Source organism: Schistocerca cancellata, chromosome 1, assembly GCF_023864275.1.
Source record: "Schistocerca cancellata isolate TAMUIC-IGC-003103 chromosome 1, iqSchCanc2.1, whole genome shotgun sequence".
NCBI classification, from domain to species: Eukaryota; Metazoa; Arthropoda; class Insecta; order Orthoptera; family Acrididae; genus Schistocerca; species Schistocerca cancellata.
In genome coordinates this window covers 178,457,663-178,484,192 of record NC_064626.1, presented here as the reverse complement: position 1 = coordinate 178,484,192, position 26,530 = coordinate 178,457,663, and the positions used below count along the sequence as shown (strand labels likewise).

General features: G+C 39.5%; 1 protein-coding gene across 1 annotated transcript in view; it reads right to left on the bottom strand.

Moving 5' to 3' along the window:
* Positions 1 to 26,530, bottom strand: part of LOC126168267 (calcium-activated potassium channel slowpoke) — a 908,898-nt gene that overhangs the window by 498,391 nt on the left and 383,977 nt on the right. Inside the window, exon 10 of the mRNA XM_049920542.1 lies at positions 19,710 to 19,865. Coding sequence (XP_049776499.1) covers positions 19,710 to 19,865 — 156 coding nt within the window. The remainder of the gene's footprint in view (positions 1 to 19,709; positions 19,866 to 26,530) is intronic.

Here is a 26,530-nt window from a genome sequence, read left to right as displayed (position 1 = left end):
AGTACCTTTGCCCATATCAAACCTACCAACCACCAGCCATACTTCTGCTTCAAAAGCTGCCACTCTTTCCATACCAAGAAGTCCTATATATACAGCCTAACCACCTATGGCCATCACATCTGTTATAATGAGCAGTCCCTCTCCAAATATACCAAAGGTCTCACTGAAGTCTTCACATAATGAAATTACTCTCCCAATCTTGTACAGAAACAGATATCCCATGCTTTGTCTCTCCAGTCCCCTACTTCGCACTGTCAGGCCAGAATGGAACACTCCAATTGTTATTCAGTATCACTCAGGACAGGATAAACTGGATCACTTTCTCCTCCAGGTTGTTGGCTGACTCCTGTCATGCCTTGAAATGAGAAATATCCTAACCATTACCCTGTCACTCCTCCCACAGTGGTATTCCACCACCTCTACCACCACCTACCCCTTTCCCACTCCCACCCAGCACTACACAGCATTATGTCCCACAAGGCACCAACTGATCATTCCCCCCCCCCCCCCCCCCTTGTACTTCAGTAGTTTTCAACTATGTCTCCACCACCCCCTCCCCCACATGCCTCCTGTCTGTACCTAGCAGCCTTAACCTGTTCCCACTGTACTGATGCTTCTCCCACAAGCAGCACTACACCTTTCCCCACCCCGAACATGCTATCCCTCCTCCTCCCTGCTCCGGCTTCCTCCTTACATCCACAATCCACAGATTGCTTCTCCCATCAGTCACAGCTACCGTATTTACTCGAATCTAAGCCGCACTTTTTTTCCGGTTTTCGTAATCCAAAAAACCGCCTGCGGCTTAGAATCGAGTGCAAAGCAAGCGGAAGTTCTGAAAAATGTTGGTACGTGCCGCCACAACTAACTTCTGCCGTCAAATATATGTAGCGCTACGCAGGCAATTTTGTAGGCACAAAGATAGATACTGGCGCCAAAACCTCTGCGTCAGTAAATAATTTTTTTAAAAAAAGTGGAAGACGAGGTTTTTTTCTCCGCCGCGAGTTTCGACCACTGCATTTTCATATATTATCCAACAAAGTAAATACAAATTCCATATTGTTCATCTTCGAATGTAGCACAATTTCAGTGTACTACGAAAATCTGACCGGCAAGACTGTTTGGGATGTTTGTCAATATGGCCAACTCTACGTTCTGAATTTTTTCCTATCTGTGAGAAGAGATGGTTGCTAATAGGAACCTGATGAAATTTGAATCACATACAGTATTCTCTTCACCATAAGAATAATACGAATATAAACTTTTGCCATGTATGCTTTCGTGTTTCCTGCTATATCATTTAAATCCTGTCTGCCTAATAAACCACGAAACTAGAGTGAGGCAACAGCAAACGCGGAAGAATATACGTATCGTCTCATGTTTATATTCGTAATATTCTTATGCCTAATAGTGATACAGCCAGAAATGAAGCACGGCAAGTGACTTAGATTTTTAAATCTAAGATGACTCTAATTTCTGTGCAGAATTTGTTGTAATAAAGAAGCGGCCGCAAAGATTTTCAAACGGAGAAAAATTTTCGCCTAACTCTCGTTCAGAACATGTTCTATCATACGCAGTCTATTATTTGATTCTTGTTGATCATTATCAAAGAAAGCAGCAGTGTAAGTAACAACAAATAGCAGTCTTGTCATTGTTTCGCTTATGAGACGATTCCTCTCTCTTCTTTTTATTGTACGCGGCGGTAGCGCGCACAAAAGCAAGCCATGCCGCGAGCCGCGACAGGCCATAAACACGCACTATCAGAATGCAACAAACAATGCATGACACAGTGCAGTAATGCATTTTCAGCAAACACCTATAACAAAGAAAACAGCATTTATCAGATCAAAGCAAAATAAGCAATCGATTCAAACCAGACGAAGCACATGAAAAAGGAAGGGTACCCGTATAAATACAGACGGAGCGCCTGACGCATAGCAATGGCTACGTGGTAAAGCTTAACTGCTAAGCTTACGACTGGAACCAAACTACTGTAGCTGTATCGTGATTCATTCGACCTAAATTGTGTCTCATATTACAATGGACCAACTTTGTTTCGATTTGGAGGTGCGGCCTAAAACTTTTCTCTCCCCTTGAGTTTCGAGTCTCAAATATCAGGTGCGGCTTAGATTCGGGAAATTTTTTTTTCCTTTATTTCTAGTCAAATTTTTCAGGTGCGGCTTAGATTCGAGTGCGGCTTAGATTCGAGTAAATACGGTAACTCACACATTGCGTCTCCATCAGTCACAATTGCTGAACGCAGCCCGGCCTCAGTGGCCAGAAACATTGCTTATGTGCGTGCAAGTTGTGATTGTGTGAATGTATGTGTTTCCTACTTTAGAAAAAGACTTTTTGGTTGAAAGCTCAAATGTACAGCAGTCTTCTTCTTCTTCTTCTTCTTCTCCTCTCTCTCTCTCTCTCTCCCCCTCCCCCCCCCCCCCCCCCCTTCTTTTGCCTGTCTCCGACTCATCATATCCTCTATATAGATATTAGATGTTAATACGATGAAATTTTCAAATATTTGTCACTGGTGCACAATGTTAGCTTCAGGTGAAATTTCTGATGGTTGAACCTATGGTTAATAATTGTTACCACAATCTATGAGCAACGAAAATCCCACAAATTATGTCCACATGTTACCCAACCAAAATGGCTATCCCAGCCATCCTGTCAGACTAGCAGCAGCTGCTACTATCCTGCTCTCAAGTATAAAACGGTTTCCTATGTTTAAGATTACACAAGTAGATTGCAGTGTCACTGGTTACGTATGACAGTTTTTTACAACACCATATTGATAACAACACACCAAATGCTGTGTGTGTCTTTGCATTACTTGTGTTTTTTTCTTAATTTACGGAGTGCAGTATGAACATCTTATGAAATCCTTAGTTAAATGCCCTTTGGAGTACCAAATATGAAACTGTTTGTAGGAGTACATAGATGCATATTCCAATGGTAATTTGAAAAAAAAATGTGTGTATAAAATACTGTCACAAAGTAAATTTTCTGCCAACAAGGCCTTTGTCAACAATAGATGACACACACACACACACACACGACCACAGTCTCTGGCAGCTGAAGCCACACTATGAGGAGCAGCAGCAGTGCATGATGGGAGAGGCAATTGGGTAGGGGTAAGGAGGAGCAGGAGGGATAGCAGGGTAGTGGTGGGGGATGGTGAAGAGCTGCTGGGGAATGAGCAGGGACGAGATGGAGAGAGGCTAGGGCAGCCACATGTGCTCTAGAGGTTAGACAGAGGGAGGGATAGAGGTGGAGAGGGAGGGGGGGGGGGCTACTGCAGAAAAGGAGAGAACTATAAAGACTGGTTGCATTGGTGGAATGCAATGCTGTCTAGTGCTGCAATGGGAACATGGAAGAGGCTAGATGGGTGAGGACAATGACTAGCGAAGGTTGAGGCCAGGAGGGGTACCAGAACATAGGATGTATTGCAGGGAGAGTTCCCACCTGCACAATTAAGAAAAGCTGGAGTTGGTGGAAAGGATCCATATGGCAGAGGCTGTGAAGCAGTCATCAAAATTAAGAACGTCATGTTGGATGGCGTGTTCAGCAACAGGGTGGCCCAGTTTTTTCTTGGCCACAGTTTGTCTGTAGGCGTTCATGTGGACATACAGCTTGTTGGTTGTAATGTGCGCATAAAATGCAGCACAGTGGTTACAGCTTAGCTTGTAAATCACATGACTGGTTTCACAGGCAGCCCTACCTTTGATGGGATGGGTGATGTTTGTGGCTGGACTGGAAGCAGGTGGAGGTGGAAGGATGTATGAGACAGGTCTTGCATCTAGGTCTATCACAGGGATGATAGCCATTAGCATGGGTTGTGTGGGAATGGACGAATGTATTGTGTAAGTTGGCAGAATACTGTGGTGGGTGGAGTGGTAAAGATAGTGGGCAAGACATTTCTCATTTCAGGGCTACGACAGGTTGTCGAAACTCTTGCCCTCCAGCAACTAGAGCAACATGCACAACACCACCTCAAAAAAAAAAAAAAAACTCTCCATCCTGCTCACTTCCAACTCCCACCCTGGAATACCACTGTCCACCATCTCTACAACAACCTTCAAACCTCCCCCACGTCTCCTCATAGCTGACAAATGCCGTCTCACAGACCTACTACATTTACCCCTTCCTCCAGAACTCCCTCCCACCACCACACACAATCAAGAAGCTAAACAGACCTGAAACATAATCATGAACCTTTCCTCCAAAAGCCTTAGCTCCACAGAAATATCAATCCTTTCCAAAGGCCTCACCTTTTGTCCCACTCCCAAATTCAATCCTGCAATACTTCTCCTGGTCCCAACAGTGGAAATACTCTTTTGCCACCAACCCTACCAATCATACTCAACCAAACACCAGTGTTAAAGACCGAGCGAGGTGGCGCAGTGGTTAGCACACTGGACTCGCATTCGGGAGGACGACGGTTCAATCCCGTCTCCAGCCATCCTGATTTAGGTTTTCCGTGATTTCCCTAAATCGTTTCAGGCAAATGCCGGGATGGTTCCTTTGAAAGGGCACGGCCGATTTCCTTCCCTAACCCAAGCTTGCGCTCTGTCTCTAATGACCTCGTTGTTGACGGGACGTTAAAAAACATTAACCTAACCCTAACCTAACCAGTGTTAAACTGTGCCTGACTCAGTTCACTCCTCCATCCAACCATGATCCATCATCACTGCCCCCAAATCACCCCCTGTTAACTTTCCAGAATTTCTTGACCTTGAACCTTGCATCACCATCACTCCCCAGATTATTCAACATGCAAACTAACCTTACATCTGCAGATAGAACCCTAGTCATCATATAAAAACTGATCCTGACCTTATAATCCTACCTGCATACAAAGGTTCCACCACTGTCATTTTGAACCGCAAGCATTATCTAGTAGAAGGACTCCACCAACTGCCAGATTCATCCACCTACAAACCTTGTCACAGTGACCCCATACCAGAAATCCAGCAGGATCTCCAGTCTGTCCTCGAATCCTTAGGACCATCCAAGAGCCTCTACGCAGAGTCCATCTCTCTCCTCACCCCTACTACTCCCTGCACTCCTACCTTCTACATGCTTTCTTAAGTCTATAAAACCCAACTGCCCAGGATGTCCCATTACAGCCGGTTACTATGCTACCACTGAGAGAATCTCTGCTCTAGTAGACCAACATCTTCTGCCTATTACCTGGAACATACTCTCCTATATGAAAGATACCAACCATTTCCTTCCCCAACTCTCCAGGACTCCTGTCCCTTTACCACACAGTGTCCTGCTCATCACTATTGATGCCACCTTGCTTTACAATATCATTCCTAATGCCCATGGCCTTACTGCTACTGAACAATAGCTTTCCCAACGCCCTGTGGAATCTCCTTTTAAGGCATTGTCTACAAACAAATCTGGGGTACGGCTATGGGCACCTGCATAGCACCATCCTATGCCACCCTATTCAGGGGACGTCTAGAGGAATCTTTCCGTAACACCCAGAGTCCTAAACCCCTCACCGGGTTCAGATTAATTGATGACATTTTTGCAATCTGGATCGAGGGTAAGGAAACCCTATCCACATTCCTCCAGAACCTCAACAGCTTCTCCCTCTTTCACTTCACCTGATTCTACTCATCCCAACAAGCCACATTCCTAGATATTGACTTCCAACTCAAAGATGGCTACAGTGGTACCTCTGTCCATATCAAACCTACTAACCATCAGCAATACTTCCACTCTGACAGCTGCTATCCGTTTTGATACGGAGAAGTCCCTTCAATATAGGCTAGCCACCATTGGTCATCTCTTCTGCGATGACCAAAATATTCTTAGGGTCTCACTGAAGCCTTCACTGACTATAATTATCCTCCCAACCTTGTACAAAAACAAATCTCCTATGCCTTACCTTTCCAGTCACCCACCAACTCCCAAAGTCTCACTTTCCAGCCACAGAGGAGCATTCCCCTCGTAACTCAGTACTGCCAGGGACTGGAGCTACTGAATTACGTTCTCTGCCAGGGTTTCAACTACCTCTTGTCATGGCCTGAAATGTGAAATGTCCTGCCCATTATCCTTCCCACTCCTCCCACCATGGTATTCCGCCAACCTACACAATATATCCATCCATCCCTACACAATCCCTGCTCCCAACCCCTTACCTAATGTCTAACATCCCTGTAATCAACCAAGATGTAAGACCTGCCCCATACATCGTCCCACCACTACCACCTACTTCCAATCTGGTCACAAACATCACCTTTCCCATCAAAGGTAGGGCTGTCTGTGAAACCAGTCATGTGATCTACAAGCTAAGCTGTAACCACTGTGCTGTATTCTATGTGGGCATGACAACCAACAAGCTATCTGTCTGCATGAATCGCTACAGACAAACTTTGGCCAAGAAAAAACTGGACCACCCTCTTGCTGAGCATGCCATCCAACATGACATTCTTCATTTCAGTGACTGCTTCACAGCCTCTGCCATATGGATCCTTCCCACCAACACCAGCTTTTCTTAATTGTGCGGGTGGGAACTCCCCCTGCAATAGAGACTATGTTACGGTACCCCTCCTGGCCTCAACCTTCACTAGTCATTGTCCTCACCCATCTAGCCCTTTCCCTGTTCCCATTCCAGCACTAGACAGCCCTCTATTCCAGCGACACACCCAGTTTTTTTACTTCACTACTTTTCTGCACTCCCCCCTCCCCCTCTCCTGTCCTCCATATCACCACCCAAGTGCACCTAGCTGCCCTAGCCTCTCTCTACCTCGCCTCTCCACGCTCCCCCACCTCTACCCTGCTATCTCTTACCTTCCTCGCCCCAGCCTCCTCCTTATCCCCACTCAGCTGCCTCTCTCTTCATGCATTCCTGCTCATAGTGTGGCTTCAGATGCCAGAGACTTCAGTCTGTGTGTGTGTGTGTGTGTGTGTGTGTGTGTGTGTGTGTGTGTGTGTGTGTGTGTGTGTGTGTGTGTGCGCGTGTGTGTGTTGGCTGAAAGCTTACTCTGTGACAGTTGTGCCTGTCTGTGACTCAGCATTTGATATATGGTGACTAGCAACTATCCTTTTCATACTATTGTCCATTCCATCCTGTTTTTCCATTGTTTAAATTATATACTGAATAACAGTTCATTTCTGTTAAGGAAAAAACGCACGATGTTAGAGTTCAATATCCTATAAATTTTAGGAAATTGGTCACATAATTTTCAACAAACCACATTCACCTCAAGTGAATTACAGAAAACCATTGAAAACCTAGATCTCATTGGGTGGTCAGTGATTTCTACTCTGCTTCCCTTGAATGCAATTTCTATGTCTTAACCACTGTGCTACCCTAAGTTATTATGTGTTTTTGTTAATTGATGTTGGGCCGTAAAAGTTATTCTTCATTTTTCTGGAAAGAGAAAGAGAAAGAGCAGCTTCTAATTGAAGCCTCACTAAAGATAAGAGGTTTGTTAATTGATTTTGTAACAAAAGTACAAATACACATTTCACAATCTTTTTTTGTTCTCTCTCAGGAAATTTTTTAATAGTAGTTTTTATTTTATTAACATGTGCTGTACACAATCAATTTAAATTTTAAACTGAAATTCTCTGTGTAGTTATGGTTTTGAGAGGATTATAAAAAATTATGTCCTGGTTCTCCACTTTGTAAGAATATTTGGTGTACTTTTCTTTTATTTCTATTATGTCTTCATATAATGTTGGCTTCTAGGAATGTGTTCATGCACAGAAAATGATTTACAAGGAATAATAGAAAAGTAAACAAAACACTATGATTAACTGAAACACACAACGATTAGGAAGAAGAAAAAGAAAAAGAGATCATGAAAAAGGAGAAGAAACTGAAAATGGAGACTGAGAATGAAAGGAAATAAGTACTGGACTTTGCTCACCAATGTATGTATTCTCAAAGCATTTATTTAAATATCAATAACTGGCAACTGTAAAATTTTATGGTTTACAAGATGGCACTGTGGATAACTTCCCTATGTATGCCTAACTATGGCATGGTTGCTTTCTAGCACTGAGGTGCTTCATGTAAATTGAGAATTTCCACTATAATTGTTCTCTGCTACCTCAGTGGCATTAGTGATTACTGGAACCTCATAAGTTTCCTTACAGTTGTAGACTGACCTAGCATCCACAACCACATTTTATTCTTGTAAGTTACATGACTTTTCATTACTTTTGGAAGATTTGTGCAGTAACAATGGAATATTCTGAGATCCACATACATTTCTCAGGATGTATACATGGAGAAGGAGGGGGGGAAAAGGTCCCAAATTTCCTGATTAAAAACACATTTTTCCCCACATGAAAAATTCTTCCAAGGTGAAAAATACACTTTTCCATAATAAGTGACAATATATTTTCACTTGGAGCAGTAAAAACATCAATCCTTTGAATGGTAAAGGTTTTATACACCAGCATGGAAATTCATGAAAAAAAAATGGCAAAAAAATATAAATAAATAAAATAAAATAAAAAGTGTTTTGGAAAAATCTGTGATGTGCAGCAATATTACACTGCATATTTTCATACTGTGATACAATGCATATTTTCATATTACGACACTCTGCATATTTTTGTATTTGTATTACGAAAGTATAGATTCAACACAGCATATCAGTTTCTGAAGCACTGAAATCAAGATTAACATGCACTTTTGTAAGCCAATCATAGCTCATGTCACGTGATCTCACCAGCCAATGACAAACAATATTTAGAACATAGGACATGTGGTATAGTCAGCCAATAGCAGCAACACAGTGAAGCAGTGTGAACACACAAATAGGAAAAGTTAATGGTTTAAATTAATGTACGTAGTGTAGCTACAAGAAAAGTTAAGCTTTCAAATGCAATATTGGTCTTTTTTGCATGGGTTACACTTTAAGATACATTACACAAATGTGCCAGTAAAATTTTAAATAATGAACATGTCTGGTCTTCTGAACTTGAAATTCTTCTAAGGGGCTAGTCCTCAATGAGTTAAGTTTTAAATGAAGAGTCAAGCATTAAGAAGTTCATTGCACATTCATACACATAACACAATTCATCTAGTGTAAAAGGAAATTTAGTCTGAAACTAACACCTTTCAAACACCATTTGCAATATTTTCCCATGACCTGTTAGAAATAGCTTCGTTTCAGCAGTTGCCAGAGAGCGACAGTAAACAGGCATTACTGCATGTGGGCAGCTACGGTGATGTAGGAAGCCCATATGTTTGTACGTATACAGTATTAAGAGATCTTGCATAACTTCATGAAAAAAATAGGATACTTCAAGAGGATCGGGCATTTCGTAACCCATACTAAAATGTATAATTTGGCTTAAAGTGCGAATTCGTATGTCCAGATTCACTATGACATAGGCCCCATCCTGATAAGCTTTTCAGTGAAGTTTTTGGGGTACAATTTTTTTTGGAGTTCCACTACTGTGTTATCTCATATTTGGTTCTTTATTATGGCATAATACCATACATGCCAGAAGATGAAAATGTGCACTTGAAATTCAGTCCACAGTTGAAACTAGGCAATAGTGCAGAATGAAACACTTTGCATCTAATAAACTGACTGCCTCTGAGAAAAAGATTAGTAAAAGCCACATATATTTAGCAAACTGACAAAAATAACTTCATTGTTCTGCAAGGTCACTGACTGCCAAAAATGTGGAAATAAAATAAAATCAGTAAACAAACAAATAAAATATATGTTAGCCTTCTGTAATTATGTGCATGTATTTTAATTCACTTGACAGCTCCCAACCACAGAAATCCATTTTATTTTCATTTGATGTGAGAAGTGTAAACGAAGAGGAAACAGCAAAATCACTAAACTAAACACAACTTATGTTGAGGCTAACCCCCTCCCAACTACAACCCAGACTGCTAAGCGCATGCACAAATTTGGCAGCTTGGGCATGCCAGAAAAATTTTTCTGGGTAGCAACTGACTGTTTGTTGCTACTGATAATACAGCTAACAGCCATACTACCAGTAGCTGGAAGTGGGAGAAGGTACTACCCATATGCAACTTAAATGCACATGCACATGAGACCATGGGCAACTGCTCAAACAAACTTAATGTAAACAGTTGTGATGTCATGCTTGTTGGCTGCAGTTTATTGGTGTGAAGACTTGCATAGTCTTCTTCCTACAGCCTTTGACACATTTTGCTGTTTATCAGTTGCTACAGCTCGAAATTACAAAAATTTAACTGAAGACTAAAACAATGAAAAATTCCCAGAATTCTAAAAAATTCTGGGGTTTTTTCCTAGATTTCCCAGCTCGTATACACCCTGTTTTTTTTTCTTTCTCTCTACCATCCATATGATATGAAACTGATTACTGAGTAACAAATAAACAAAAAATTGTAGTGTATCAAGAATTCGTGATACAGCCAACATTGTCAGCTGAACTCAACAAAGGTGTATTTAACTTAAGAGAGTGACTCAGAACGTTTTACTCAAGGTGAAAATAATATTCTAACATTAACTGAATACAATTATGATAATAGTAAAGATGAGGATCTGCTTAAAAGTCTATAAATATGTGGAAAAATAACCAGAACACTAAACTACAAAACCAAAACAAAGTCAAATTAGGATTTTTTTTAAACAAGGTGGTACCCTTACTGACTTACAGATGCAAGGATTGAATAAACAGAAAAAAAAAAAAAATGACAGAAAAATATAAGCAGCAGAGATAAGGTTTTTGTGTGGAATAAAGAGCTGCACAAGATGAGAATAATTATAAATGAAAATGTTCATAATGAGCTGGCTCTACAGATTATTAATCAGAAAATATTTGAATACAAAGATGAAAGGAAGAAATTTCTAATCCTTGTATATGAGACAATGACAATAATAATGACAATGATGACAATTTTCAAGATGACTAAAGCAGAATCAGTTTCTTGTGGTAAGGTTCCAACATAAGAAAATTGAAACTAGCACTAAACCTGGATTAAATCAAAAGAAGCATAAAAACTGCAATCTTTTTACTGGAAGGTTTACACTAACAAATAGTGAGTTCTTTAAATATTACACACAAAAAGGGCTCTGCAAAGTGGAAAGGAATATGCACTCATTCTACACAGTTCCTCTCATTATTCAATTTATGTATATTAATAAAACATGACACTGGGCACACATTTTCTAGGGATGTATCACAAATACTTTGCAATTACATATAATACAATGAATGACTCAAATATAAACATAATTTCATATTTTGTATCTCATAGAAACTTTAATAACATGTGTCACCATCAAAATAATGTCCATTGTACCCAATGCACTTGTTAAAATACTTCACTCAGTGTTGTAAATCGGTTTTAGATTCATGCAAATTTATAGCAACTCCAACAACTTTTGTTTCATTTTCTTCTATGTCTGGAAAGCACTTCCTTTTCAGGTGGCATTTATTCATAAGAAACAGGAAAAAATTTGCAATGAGTCAGAACTGATTGAATAGGGTGGGTGTGAAACAAATGAGACTTTGTTCTGAGACAAAAACTCTCTCAATATTTTGTGAACAGGAGCACTGTTATGGTGGATGAGCCAATCATTTGACCACATACAAGCTGCTTTTTCACCACTGGGCCTCACAAACATTTCAACTCTCTTATATGGTAATGCTGGTTTGTTGTGTTGCCTTGGGGAATGAATTCATGACAGAATATCCACTTCATAATGCAAAAACAAACCAACAATATTTCCACATCGGTTCTCACCTGTTTTGCTATCTTCAGTCATGGAGATGAAGCAGTCTGCCTCAACACTTCATCACTGTACATCTGATGAAGCAGAGTGGCAGTTTCTGATGCTGATTTCCCTAACTGGAAACAGAACTTAATGACAGCATATCTATAACTGCAAATCTCCAGTAATGTGAAACAGTATAGAAGAAAACAAGCTCTGTGACCTATCTGATACTTCCTCATAGATAGCAAATGATGAATTGATAAAGGCAGTGACTCTGGAGAATTTTTCACTGCCCGTCCTCCTCTTGCAGGAAAGGGGTTTTTGCTACATTTGGGTCCTGCTCATACTTTCCATGAATAAGATTTTCTGTTAGTGTTGCCAGGAAGCTAGTCACCTCTTTGATATCAAAGCATCTCTCACAGATCAGCTTTTATTAATGAAGGATTCATTCAGTCTGTTACACAGGAAGGTAGTGATCAGTAACTTCTGTGGGTGCAGATGTTAAATAAATACTTTTAAAATTCACAATCCTCTGCTTTAAGTGATGAGGATTTTGTATCAAACAACTGTACTGTTTGAGAATAATATTAAGTTACCTAATTAGTGATACCACTGGCAAACCACATATCATCACAGAAATGGGAATGTTATATAATATGTGCACAGAATGAACAAACACTAAATTAATATTTGCAGTAAGTACCTATATATCCTTTACATAACACTGTTGGTATTATGAACTGAAATTTTCATAGTTTGATTTGTTTTAAAAGATAATTATGGGTTTTGTGGCTAACAACACATTAAACTGTGAGAAAATCTTTCAAAACAGGTCCCTGAATTTAGACACTGAAGTGAAGAAGGTTTATGAAATGCTGGACTTAATTAATGAGGAATTACTGTTGTGTCTATCACTTCTGATGCTCACTTCAGAAGGACACACACGAGTTTTTGTTGGCTATTATATAGGCTCAAATTTTACTGTCTTCCAACATGTGGAAGTTGTTTAGGAAACTAGCATACAAGCTCTTGCATGAGGAAATTAAGAGTGGACTGACAAGTAGTGATCTAGCCTTTGATTCACTGGAAACAAATAAAATTCTTATCTGTTGAGAAATTTGTACAGTCTTTCTCTAAAGCTAATCGAACTTTTCTTGCTGTTAACATCTATGAGAAGCTCTTCCTATACCAATACTTGAATTTGGAATGACTGATACGTTCTGAGGACTGTCTGCCTAAATATACCTGAAATCGTTTCAACAAATCCTGTCCTGGTGCTACCTACATAGGCTTACTTGCAAGTCATTAATATTGCAAAGTGATATGAAATGAAACAAGCATGTGAGGATTGTGGTATGGAAGGCAAATGGTCAACTTCAGTTCATTGGAAGAATTTCAGAGAAGTGTGATTCATCTGTACAGAACACCGCGCAGAAGACACAACTGCACCCTATTCTTGAGTAGTGCTTGAGTGTCTAGGATCCATGCCAGGTCAGATTGAAGGAAGCCACTGAATCAGTTCAGAGGGATGCTGTTAGATTTATTATCGGTAAGTTTGAACACTATGCAAGTATTACAGGGAAGACATAGGGAACTGAACGGGCATCCCTGGAGGGAAGGTGCTCTTTTTGAGGAACACTGTTCAGAAGATTTAGGGAACCAGCATTTGAAGCTGCCTGTAGAGCAATTCTGCTGCCGCAAACATACATTTCATGTACGGATCACAAAGGTAAGTATGAGACATTAGGGCTCATATAGAGGTATATAGACAATCACTTTTCCCTCAGTCTATTTGCGAGTGGAAACGGAAAGGAAAGGAAAGGAAGGGTACCCTCCACCATACGGTGCCCTGTGGAGTAGGTACGTAGATGTAGATTAGACAGAATCATTTACAGCTCATGTTCTGCCAACCCTTCTCTGTAGCAGAGCTTCAGGTACATTGAATGAGCCAACATACACATTTGCAGTCAGAGGGAACCAATGCTGATCACTTTTCTAAGCATATCAAAACCTACAATAATAATTTCATGTGTCTCAATGATCCAACACAAGTATTTCATTTGGAAGCCACTACATGACCCTAATCTATCCCAGTAATCATATCAGGGAAAGGGTGCCTACAATTTAATGTGAAATCTAAACCACATGCCATTCCTAGCAAATATTCCCAGCAATGAGAGGTCAAGGCCATTTCCCATGGTATGACTGGGACCTTTCAGTTTCCAGGTGCACATACTAGCACTACTGTTATCTACTCATTTAGCTAATTACTCTTAGAATACATCCTTTACTGCAGTATAAATCAGGATAAAGTGTATATTGGTAGAAAAGAAGATACTCTGAAGAAAGCTACACCTTTTCCTCTTATACTAATCAACTGCTAATTTCATCCATCACATACATATTTATATGATATCAGAGAATGCTGTGTATCTAGTGGAAACGATAAAACATGTTGAATATCAACAAGAGTTTTAACCAGAGTTTACAAATGCAAATACAATTATTGTGAGAAATTGTAGAAAGAGCAGCTGATAAGTTATTCTTTTACTTTATGTTTAAGAATCTGAAGTTTTCCTAGTTCATCCCTGATTACTGTCAGGAACTTACTAAACACTTCAACACCAGAATACAAAGGTCCTTTCTGGACTCCAGTATTGTGCATGTGAATTCTGCAGTCATCCTAAATTTGCTATTATTATTATTAACTCATATACCACTATGGAGAAAATGTATTGCTGTATGAGTGTAAGAATCCTAAGGTCTCTGAAAAGGCTTTATAACTATTGTTAGACTTGACTTGCACTTTTTCTCTCATCTTGTCAGACATTCCTTGAATTTCTACACACTTCTATCACCTGTCTTAAAAGCAATAAAGCTGATGGAGACATGAGACTAAAGGTAAATGACTTGCAGCATCTGTCAAACCTTTTATGTGGATTGACAGGTTTGACCACAATCCAGATACCATGCGATTATTTGTGCTAGCTGTAAATACATTATGAGACTGCATGCTTACTTTATCTCTCTTGTCTTTGATCTATGACCACTGACTCTTCTGTTAGCACTTAGGGACTCAGACATGCTTGTGTAAAAGAACTGAACTGCGTTTCACTATGCTTCTGCTGCTAAAAATAACATTACTACCCAATTAACTATGGTGAAATTCTATTCCCAAATGATCAAGTAACAGTGAGAAGTTCAACTGAGGCAGGAAAGACATAGCTAACATTCTTATAATCTTTTGAATAATTTCATGATGTTTTCAGCTGCCATTCTCTTTATTAAGTATACACTAGTATAATTTTGGCCTTAGATAATTTTCAAGTATCTAAAAAAAATCATGATATGATGGATGCATTTATATCACTTATGAATTTAAGATATGAACAAGTCATATCCCAAGGCATACTAGGTAGATTATAACTTACTTTATGGACAATTCTTTAAGGATATATTATGCCATGTAAGTTATAATCTGCCTAGCATATCTTTGAGATATGACTTGTTTCTATGTTGCATCAATTACATACTGGTAATGCTTCCATTTTAGATACTTGAAAATAGACTATGGCCTACATTGTACAATTGTACATCAAATAAAGAGAATGGCAGCTGAAGGCATCACAAAATCATTCAAGAAATTCATCGAAGCTGTAGACACTATTGCAATAAAGACTCTTATAATCATTTAAAACATAACTTTGCCCTCCTTCACACAACCACACTGTGCCATATTTGTCAAGTCTTACAGCAAATTTATATGTGTTTATCAATAGAAGGCTGCAAAACTTGTCCTATATAGTATCTCACGTCAAACTCCATCACAGAAATAAACATTCCACCTCCAGCACTCATGAAACATACGAAGCACCAACAGCAAATTTTGCATGGATTTCTTTGTTAGTACTGTCACCATTGAGTGACTGCTTAAAATCAATTGCCAAAGGAAACTGATTACATTCCCTACACTCAATATCCTTTGGCCAAATATGCTGCCAAATCTAATACCATTGGCTTTGGTTATTGTCCTCGACTGTCTGGGTCCTTCGCATAACAAATTTGGATAATAGTCTCTCAAAAATCTGAGGTTGGAACTGCCACTAAATCATGCAAATGATGCATCTTCTCATTTCTCTGCTGCAACATTATGGTTTTCTCCATTAATATCAATTTAAACTTTGTGCCCTTTTGTTACTTCATTGTTTTTATTTATTTACTCTAGCATTTCTTAGGGAATAATGGAGTAAGTTATAACAATAAAAGGGAAACTGATAAGCTGATACTGATGAAACTTCCTGCCATATTACAACTGTGTGCCAGACAAGACTTGAACCTGAGACCTTAGCCGTTCATGAGCAACTGATCTATCAATTGAGCTCTCCAAGCATGACTCATGATCCACACTCCCAGCTTCACATCCAACAATATCTGATCTCCTACCTTCATAATTTCACAGAAGTTCTCCTGCATACCTTGAAGGAACTGCACTCCTGTAAAAAAAATTGGCTGAGACATGGCGTACTTACAAGGCACAGGGATTGTTTCCAGAGGGACGTTTCACTTTATGTTGAGGTGAAACTTCCTGACAGATTAAAACGGCGTGTCAGACCAGGGAACTAGTCCAGCAAGGTATGGAAAAGAACTTCTGTTAAGTTTGGAAGGTAGGAGATGAGGTGGAGGGGGAAGTGAAGCTGTGAGGGCAGGTCGTGAGTCATTCTTCAATAGCTCAGTCAGTAGGGCACTTGCCTGCTAAAGGAAAAGGTCCGAATTTCGAGCCCTGCTCTGGCACACAGTTTTCATCTGTCATGAAATTTCAAACCAGTGTACACACTGTTGCAGAGTGACAGTTCACTGTGATACTTATGTCTCACATACTCTTAATATTAATTTTTAATTACACTGGAAGCCATTTTCCTTTTGTGTTTTCTTACTATTTCCTTTCTACATTCTCCATAATCCACTTCAAATTTAGAAATGCTGTTGTTCTTTATTTCTGTTTCAAGATGCATTGTTCTTTATTTCTGTTTCAAGATGCATTGTCCAAAGCACAATGCAGCTATGACATGAACCCCCTATTCCAACAAGGGCTCCTTATCGCACATGCAGAGTTTGAGTTTTGATTGTGACACATGGCTGGTGTGGCTGTGACCGCAGCACTGCAACAGTGACCACTAATGCTGTTATTTTCACTAAACCTTTATTTCATAACATTTTAGGTGAAATGTGCAAGGATAGACAGAGAGATTCATACCACAAAAATAGAATGAAGCTTGGAACACAATCAAATACCTCAACAGAGCTGAAGTAATAGATTCTGCATTACCACTTGGCTTTCCGGAAGACAGTTCAACACAAAAGGCATGTACAGGATGCGTAGCCAGGGTTATTGGGAGTAATTCATTACTGCTTTACTGAGAATCTAAAAGTTTTCCTTCACAATTTTAAGTTGCAATCTGCTACAGTAACAAGTTTCCACAGTGCCTGCTTTCCTGAAAGAACCATGGCGTCAGCACCACTTCCTGATGTATGCTGAATAAATCAGCTGTATGCCCCATCATGGCTTCCAAGAGGAAGGTGTTAGAAAGGGGTCATGTGTGCGGTTTCTGAAGTACCTTGGGAACAAAAGACCGCTGATTCCTTCCCTTATATTCCCACTTTCAGACCATGCAGACAACTTTCTGACAGTTTCCTCTGACTTTGTGCTCCATGACCAGTCAACAGCCAAACTTAATGACAACTACCTTATCTCCATCTTCCTACTCCTGTATTAAACTATCACTCAAACTGGTGGATGCACATTACAACTCAGCATGGACGAGCTATCATGTAAACTGTCATTTAAGAAGAGAGACCAAGTTTGCTTAATTTCACTCTTTTATTTAAAAACCCTGGTGTGTAATTCAGTATTCCACATTGCACGACATTTCGACCGGCAAGTGTTTCGTGCCCATGTGGGTATTGTCTAGTTCCGAGTTCTGCCAATCATTGCTGGTACTCCCATCTAGTAAATGTGTGCCTGTTCTTTGTATCTTGCCCTGGCCATTTCTGCTGTGAGAGATCATTAACCCAGCACCTCACATTAGAAAAATCAGTGTTATGCTGGTGGATGCTCTGGGACATAGTGGCGCCTTGTTCTGCGTCCACTACTCTTACCAAGCCACTGTTTCACCTAGTACCATTACATCTGCAAGTATATTTCTCCTATAATTGTTAATTTTGAGGTCATTTCACTTTTAGCTGCTGTAATTTGTGTCATTTTAATATATGTACTTTCTTCACCATGTGTTGACATTGATCTTTGTGCAACATTTATCACGCCTTATTTTACAATTTTGTTATTTAGTATATTAGGTAGGACAACACTCCTATAGTATCATTACAGCTGTGATGAAGAAACAGATTTTAATCACTTTCAAAGCAAGTGTAAATCTACTGGTATTTAATGTAAAATATGGTCTGAATTTCATATCAGCATTTACAAGGTTCCTGTCAATCAACATGTTATAAAAACATTCCCTGTCATGTGCCACAAGAATGGTATTTATCTTCTTCTTCTTCTTCCTCCTACTACTGAGGAGTCACAATAATATTATACTGTCGACCTCTTCTTCTTGTAGTAAAATATCTAGGTGGTTTAAAAGAAAAATTCAATTCAGCAATGCTCCTCACAATCACATTACCCACTGCAGCTCGGGACTGGGGCCCCACCTTTGTAAACATCAAAAGCTCTGATTGAGTGGGGATAGTTTTACTGTATACCTGAGTAATGAAAGATGGCCAGACCTAGCTGCAGTCACAGGCAGCAGCAGTGCACTGGACACTACACCTTTAAGATAAACCTGCCATTTTGAGTAGCTCATTGTTTTTAGTGCAGTACCCATCTACTTCTACCTTCAATTGTGGATCCTCTGCATCTGCTACCACGGCACTGGGCATTGCAGCTGTCAAGTTTGGCTTTCCTCTTCTGTTGCACATAGTGTTAAAATTCATGAACACATTTGCATTTTAAATTATGTGCATAGGAAGCCATGCATGTACATGTAAAACATCCAGAATCTATTACAAAAAAATATATATATATATATAAAATAAAAACTCTTGTCAAATGCCACCATAGAGATTTCACTGAAAGAGAGATTAAATTTTCGTCCACTTCTAAGGTGGAACGCTTCAGAGGTAGACCTGTGTAAACAGTGTGACAACTTTAATGTGATTAACTGCTGCAGACATGTACATCTGGAATGAAAATGACACTAATGTAATTAACTGAAATACACTGACAAAATTAAAATTCAGTATGTTACATTTGTAATTATTTCAAGAAGTTACATCAAACACATCATTTGTAAGTTCTTACACTAGTCAGTTTATGATTAAATCAAACACATCATTTGTAAGTTCTTGTACTAGGCAGTTTATGATGAAATAATATTATATCACTAACAAGTGAATTTGTTTTAAGTGAGATGTGTGAAGCTCTCTTGTGCTACTACATCAATAGTCTTTCTGATTTTTCAAGTGGGAAGAAATATTTTAATTGTGATTTATCGATTTCTATAATTTGTGCACCAATACAGTATAGAAAAATAGATACTTTTGAAACACTCTTTTCATGGACAAATATTGTTGTGATCATGTTATAAAACATCTATAAAAAAATTCACATGACCTTACATATTATCTCACTCTGTTACATCACTACAAAACATGATCCGCAGTACTGTAAAATGTGATCATGTACATCTTTTACTCAACACACACACACACACACACACACACACACACACACACACACACACACAGAGACAGACACGGACACAGAGAAATCAAACTGCTATAGTAAACAAAAGGTATTTCAGCCTGAATAGCAAATCAAGAAAGGAATTAAATTTAAAACTAATGTTGTTAAGAATAAAATGTCTATCATCATTTCAACAATGAATAATAGAATTTATGTGTAACAACACTGTCATATGAGACTTAGATTGATTTCCACTTGTTTCTTACCGTTTTAAAGGAACGCATGGCAAACAGATTGGCCATCATAGTTGAAAACCCAGGTGCCAAACAGCTTTGAGCAATAAACCCCAATTTAAGTTCTGCGAGACATATCACATCATCACCCTGCTTCCAGTCCCACGATGGAATGTTTAAGAGATAGGCCTGAGAGATCAAAATTACAAAACAATATTAACTGCTATCAGTGAAAAATCATAACTAGAATATAAACATAGATATTTTGCATACTGTTTCAATTTTACATATACAAACATAAAAAAAAAAGTTTTTCATCATCTCAGTTCCGAGAGTTCCAGAACCTGTACAGAAAATTGGAATAGAGATCAACATAAACATCATTTTTGCAGTTTTTATTGCTCATGAAACCCACACATTACACGTTGTACCACCATAAAGCCAGACCTTCAGAGATGGTGGTCCATATTGCTGTACACACCGGTACCTCTAATACCCAGTAGCACATCCTCTTGCATTGATGCATGCCTGTATTCATTGTGACATACTATCCACAAGTTCATCAGGACACTGCTGATCCAGATTGTCCCACTCCTCAATGGCGATTCGGCATACATCCCTCAGAGTGGTTAGTGGGTCACTTCGTCCATAAACGGCCCTTTTCAATCTATCCCAGGGATGTTCAATAGAGTTCATGTCTGGAGAACATGCTGGCCACTCTAGTCAAGTGATGTCATTATCCTGAAGGAAGTCATTCACAAGATGTGTATGATAGGGGTGTGAAATGTCGTCCACGAAGACGAATGCCTCGCCAATATGTTACCGATATGGCTGCACTATTGGTTGGAGGATGTCATTCACATATCATACAGACATTACAGAGCCTTCCATGACCACCAGCAGCATACGCCAGCCCCACATAATGCCACTCCAAAACAGCAGAGAACCTCCACCTTGCTGCACTCACTGGACAGCATGTCTAAGGCATTCAGCCTGGCAGAGTTGCTTCCAAACACGTCTCTGACAATTGTCTGGTTGAAGGCATGTGCAACACTCATTGGTGAAGAGAACATGGTGCCAGTCCTGAGTGGTCCATTTGGCATGTTGCTGGGCCCATCTGTACGGTGTTGCATGGTGTTGTGGTTGCAAAGATGGACCTCACCGCAGACGTTGGAAGTGAAGTTGCGTATCATGCAGCCTGTTGTGCACAGTTCGAGTTGTAACATTACGTCTTGTGGTTGCATGAAAAGCATTATTCAACATGGTGGTGTTGCTGTCAGGGTTCCTCTGAGCCATGATCCGTAGGTATTGGTCATCTGCAGCAGTAGTAGCCCTTGGGCGGCCTGAGAGTGGCATGTCATCGACAGTTCCTGTCTCTCTGTATCTCTTCCATGTCTGAACAACATCACTTTGGTTCACTCTGAGACACCTGGACACTTCGATTGTTGAGAGCCCTTCCTGGCACAAAATAACAATGTGGACACGATCGAACCATGTTACTGACTGTCTAGGCATGGTTGCACTACAGACAACATGAGCTGTGTACCTCCTTTGTGGTGGAATGACTAGAACTGGTTGGCTGTCGGACCCCCTCCGTCTAATAGGTGCTGCTCATGCATGGTTGTTTACATCTTTAGGCAGGTTTAGTGACATCTCTGAACTGTCAAAAGGATTGTGTCTGTGATACAATATCCACAGTCAATGACTATCTTCAGGAGTTCTGGGAAGCAGGTGATGCAAAATGTTTTCTGACGTGTGTAGAGCAGATACTGAGCTAAAAAACAAAACTGAATTCTGTAGATCAATCCAAAAAGAACAGATAACGACAACTCATACATAATAAAACCCAAAAACCTTTTTAAATTTGGTTTCTGGAGCTAGGGAATTATTTGTCAGAAAAATAACTAGAGTGAAGTATGAAGGATAAAAGGAAAAGTGATAAGTAAGAAAGGACTTGTTCAAAGCAAAGGATCAACTGAAAGGCAGCAGAGATGGTATGTGTGCTGCGGACTCAAACTCTAAACTAAGTTGTGAATGGACTATGGGAAGAGCCTAAAAAACCTTAGAATGCATGATAGTGAAACGAGAAGCTGCCTCTCGTAATAAAACATACATCTGATTGGAGACTTTACAACAGTTATTGGTTTGAATGTCTGCCTAGATCAAATACGGATTCCACATAAAGATTGTGTAAGGGAATCTAACTACACATTGTTTTGACAGAAATCATCTTAGGGCTTGCGAAAGCAGCAAGGAGAAGATTTTCCTGTTACAAACAGCCTCATCAACTTTCTCATTTCTCATTGTGGTACAACTGAGTGGAATCATTTCATTTGCATGTCATCTTTGTGGACCTCTTCAATGTTATCAGTACTAATGCTCCCATTCAGTATTTCAGTGCAGAAAAGAAGGTCCAGTTTCATGCTGCACTGAGCAAAGAGCTATCTACAAATACCAGTTCTGAAGGACTGTGTATCCTCAGCAATTTCAACGTCCAAGAAGGAGAAGAAAACAACAGTTAACCTATATACCCAGACACCCACGGTGTGGAAAAGGTGACTGAAAACTAGCAGAGACTTCTGCAGTTATGTCCCCTTCATGGAAAGTGTATCACTAGCACATACCTCGATGTTAAATATCTTCCCAGGGGATGAATTCATGTCCCCACCACTTGCACCAGCTAGACTTGGTCCTAACAAAGAACAAAGACCTTAGGAACCTGTCGGGACATGTAGACCACCAGCATAACAAGCCAGTGGATGAGATGTGACCCTGTAGGCACCATGAGAGAGAGAGAGAGAGAGAGAGAGAGAGAGAGAGAGAGACAGAGAGAAAGAGAGAGTTCCAAAGAACAACTTCAAAGACAGTTTGTTGTCATGGGAAACTCAGGCAGCTACCACTATGACCAGAGCCACCAAAGGTAATGCGGCGACAAGTAGTCCATAACATATCCTTCTGCTGTGACTGTGTTTAGGATGTCACATGGACATTGCCAAGCCAGTTGAAGTCAATGCACCATTCAGAACACCACTGCCTACAGAGCCCTCCACAAGTTGCCAGCAGTAAAGCAGAAGCAATGTACACTGATCTTGGCCTCTACGGATTCCAACACCAGGACCTGATATCCAATGGTCTCAGACTTTTTCTGTGGTTGTGAATTTTGGACAGTCAGCCAAATTGTGGTTCATCTGGACACAGAACTTACACTGTTAGGTTCACAGTAATAATGTTTCATTACACATTTCTAATTTCAAAGTTGTCTGTGATTATACCACTATCGAAGAATGTGTCAGTTTTCCAACTGATCACATAAGTCTTGTTGTATTTCTGTGACCAAATTAACTTCAGCTCTTTGGGTTTAATGATAAGTGTCTCTTTTTCATTACTTCTAATGAAGTATTTATTTTTATTAACCAGCCTGAGAGCTTGTTTTTACTTACTCAGTGCTAGTCAGGTCACTTCAGTCATTGGTGACAAGATTTGTAGGGAATTTCACAGTTCCCATGTTAGATGGTGCTCTTAAGATAAATTTTGTCTTATCTGATGTATTAATGTTCACTTCTTATTTTTGTATGTATGCTGTCAACACAAACACGACCATCCAAGTGCTCATAATCTTGCAAAACATGTAGCAGCCACAACAACTTATTCTGGATAATATTGCTGCTGTTACCACAAGATCAGTGGTTTCCAGCAGCATTTTCTTCAATGACTCTGTGGTCAAAGGAATCTTTGCCCCACACCTACCATTCCCATATCTGACAAGAAAATGGAACAGTGAGCCAAATAAATAGCCCACCTGGAATTTCCCTTTATCTCTCATGAAATTTTGAGTGATACCCACCAATAAGCGTTTTTATTGGCGTACTCAAGTGGTGAAGTGTATCCTCTCCTTTAGCAGCTGAATTATTAAGCTTAACTGCATGATTTGTCATATGAGCAGCTTAAAAATAAATTAATGGCATACTTTGATTCCCAACCCCTATGGCAGCAACACACTACAAGTTCTTTAGTGCTCACACAAAGAATGACCAAACACATCACAAATGGATGGTACTACTACAGCGCCTTTCTTGGGACTGTCATTTTCAGTGCACAAACTCCAAGTGTAAGCAATCATATGCCGAATCATTGTGCGATATATAATATTGGTCAAAGCACCTGATGACAATCTTTGATATGAATGCCTAAAACTCAATGACCCCTCACTGTCAGTATGCCTTGTACTCATTTGAGCATTTGAACAAAAAGTGCACTCCTCAGAAGCCTTAACAAGTCATTTTCATAGTCAGTACACTGCAAGACATAGGCCTAATGCACTGTGTCAGAACTATAGCCTCCACTCAGTAAATTTTGGACGGCCAGCATTACAGGAAGTTTCACTCTGGAAGTAATTGTTTTATTACTCACCAATGGTATCAGTGCTGTTTTCCAAAAGCAAAGTGTTCAATTTGTGGCAAATCAGATCACAAGGCAGGAGTCTGCAGCTCCATCCACAAGAGGAACGAGGACAGCACATACACTGCAAACATGGACTGTGATCCTGAAGCTAATATATTGTGACAATATTGATGTGAGTTCAGAAGAGGACTAGCAATGGGCTGAGGCATGAGTTGGAAATTGTATCAGTGAGGGATACTTACTAGGATAGTCCATGTAGTGGTGCTATTTGTAGTGCCAAAATGGTGTAACGGATAGCGCATCTGCCTAGTAAGCAGGAGCGGCGGGTTTGAATACCAGTGCTTGTACAAATTACCATTCACTGCTTTGGCCTACACCATTATCATACTAATGAACAGCATGCAGGTCCAGATATATAACAGGCACAGGCGAAGTTACCTATTTTGAATAGGGTGTTGACAGTGTAAGTGTTTATCAACAATATCTGTATCACATTCCAAATCAACATGGGATCCTCTACAACGATAATTAATTTGCCAACTTACACGTAGCTAGGGCCACTATGTGTTTCAATCTTTTGCAGTGCAACTAAAGAGTAACAGTAACGATAGCAATGATGTGATAGGGCATGAAACGTCTCTGACAGCTTATATAATGGTCATCACCACCAAGGTGACTACTAAAATTTTAGATTTGGACCTTTTTAATGCGTTAGGCCTAGAAGTGCATGATTCAGCCAAGCAGACAACCTTCTTTTCACAGCACACACCTCAATAGCCTCTTGGTAAACTATGACTCAATATTTTCAACAAACATCTTTTGTTATCGATTATGAAGTATACATCACACTGAAGCCCTCAGCAATGCCAAGATTTTGTAAAGCATGAAATGTGCCTTTTGCTTTATGAGACAAATAATGAGCAGAAGTCCAATGGTTACATGAAGAGGGAATTCTGGCACTGTATAACCCAACAACACACTGTCTCATAATTCCCAATTAATTAATTCAGTATTTTTATGTAATTTCTTGGATACGTATATGTACTTTACATGTTGTGTTAATATTTATTACTCAAAAAACTATATAGTAATTATAGGAAACTACCAGAAAATAATACAGTAACATTTTGTGATAGAAACACTGGCAAAGTGAAGGAAAATCCATATCGCATAAAAACCAAGGAATATGCTTCAGGTATGGCAATAATTTCATTGAGTGCGAGCACATGCAGAGAGAGAGGTGGAAGGGACAGAGTGGTTGCAAGTCATCCCTGGTGAAGTATGAACACAGTGTGACAGCGCTCAAGTGAGTAACAGAGTTTATATTATCGAAATGGAGTTTCAAGGATTGCCCAGCAGGTTCAATGAATGAGGGAACACACACTCGGGGTCAGTACAAAGCACGCAAGTGGGATTGGTAATTCAAGTATTGAAAGAAGAGTACTGTGTGGCCAAAATGCTTAGAACTTGCTAACTGTTGAAGAAGACCCTGTCAAATTAATGTTTGTCACACAATGCATAATGTCACATCATCTGCAACTGGCATCAAAGTAAAATTGAGACACTTAGCTGGTTACTTACGTATAGGGCTTGTCAGGGTCATAGTTTCAATACCGTGAACATTATAGAGTTTTTAGTGGAAGTGTAATGCACTTGAGAGTTGCTCATTATCTTATTCCCTAACCATCTATAAGTTTGTTTCCTTTCACCATTATTGCCAAGTAAATCATAAGTGGAAGACATAATATTATTTCAACTGAGAGAAATTGTATTGCATTTGTCAGTTAATTTAAAATCAATCAGTTCATAAAACCAGGTGCAATAAAAATTACTAAAGCTCATTGTACGTAACGCTCACTTTGCAACTGACCAGCAGATAATTAAAAACTGTGCGATGTAAAAGTAACTTCAAATTGCTGGTAAAGTAAGCTGAATGTTCAATTTTAAATACAGTTACTACCACAATTTTGTTGTGTGTTTACAAATATATCATCTATTTTGATTTTTGTAAATTGGTCTTGCAAAAGTGTTTTCTGTTGTTAGCTAATGAAACTATTGCAATATTTTCTGGAATAATATTTATTATGCAGTAGTGATTAATGATGGGTATCTCCTTCACAAATCTGGGCGACAGACAGCATTACCGAAAGTGACATTGTTCAGTACACACCATGTGTCGCTATTAGGTAACAATTACTAGGTTTTATTAACAACAAAGAATTCCAATGCTCTGCTATTTAACTTAATTGCATTTTATCCTATGTAGTTTTTCCATTCAAGCTCACACATATGCATTTTTATTCCACTGCTGCCTATGTGCGCACCTGTAGCTACTGCACAATTTCAATTTCAATTCAGAAGTTAACTATTATTAACTTTTGCTCACTTACGAGCTGGCAACTGTAATTTATTATCCTATAATCCAAATTTTATACAATTTCAGTTATTTCCGA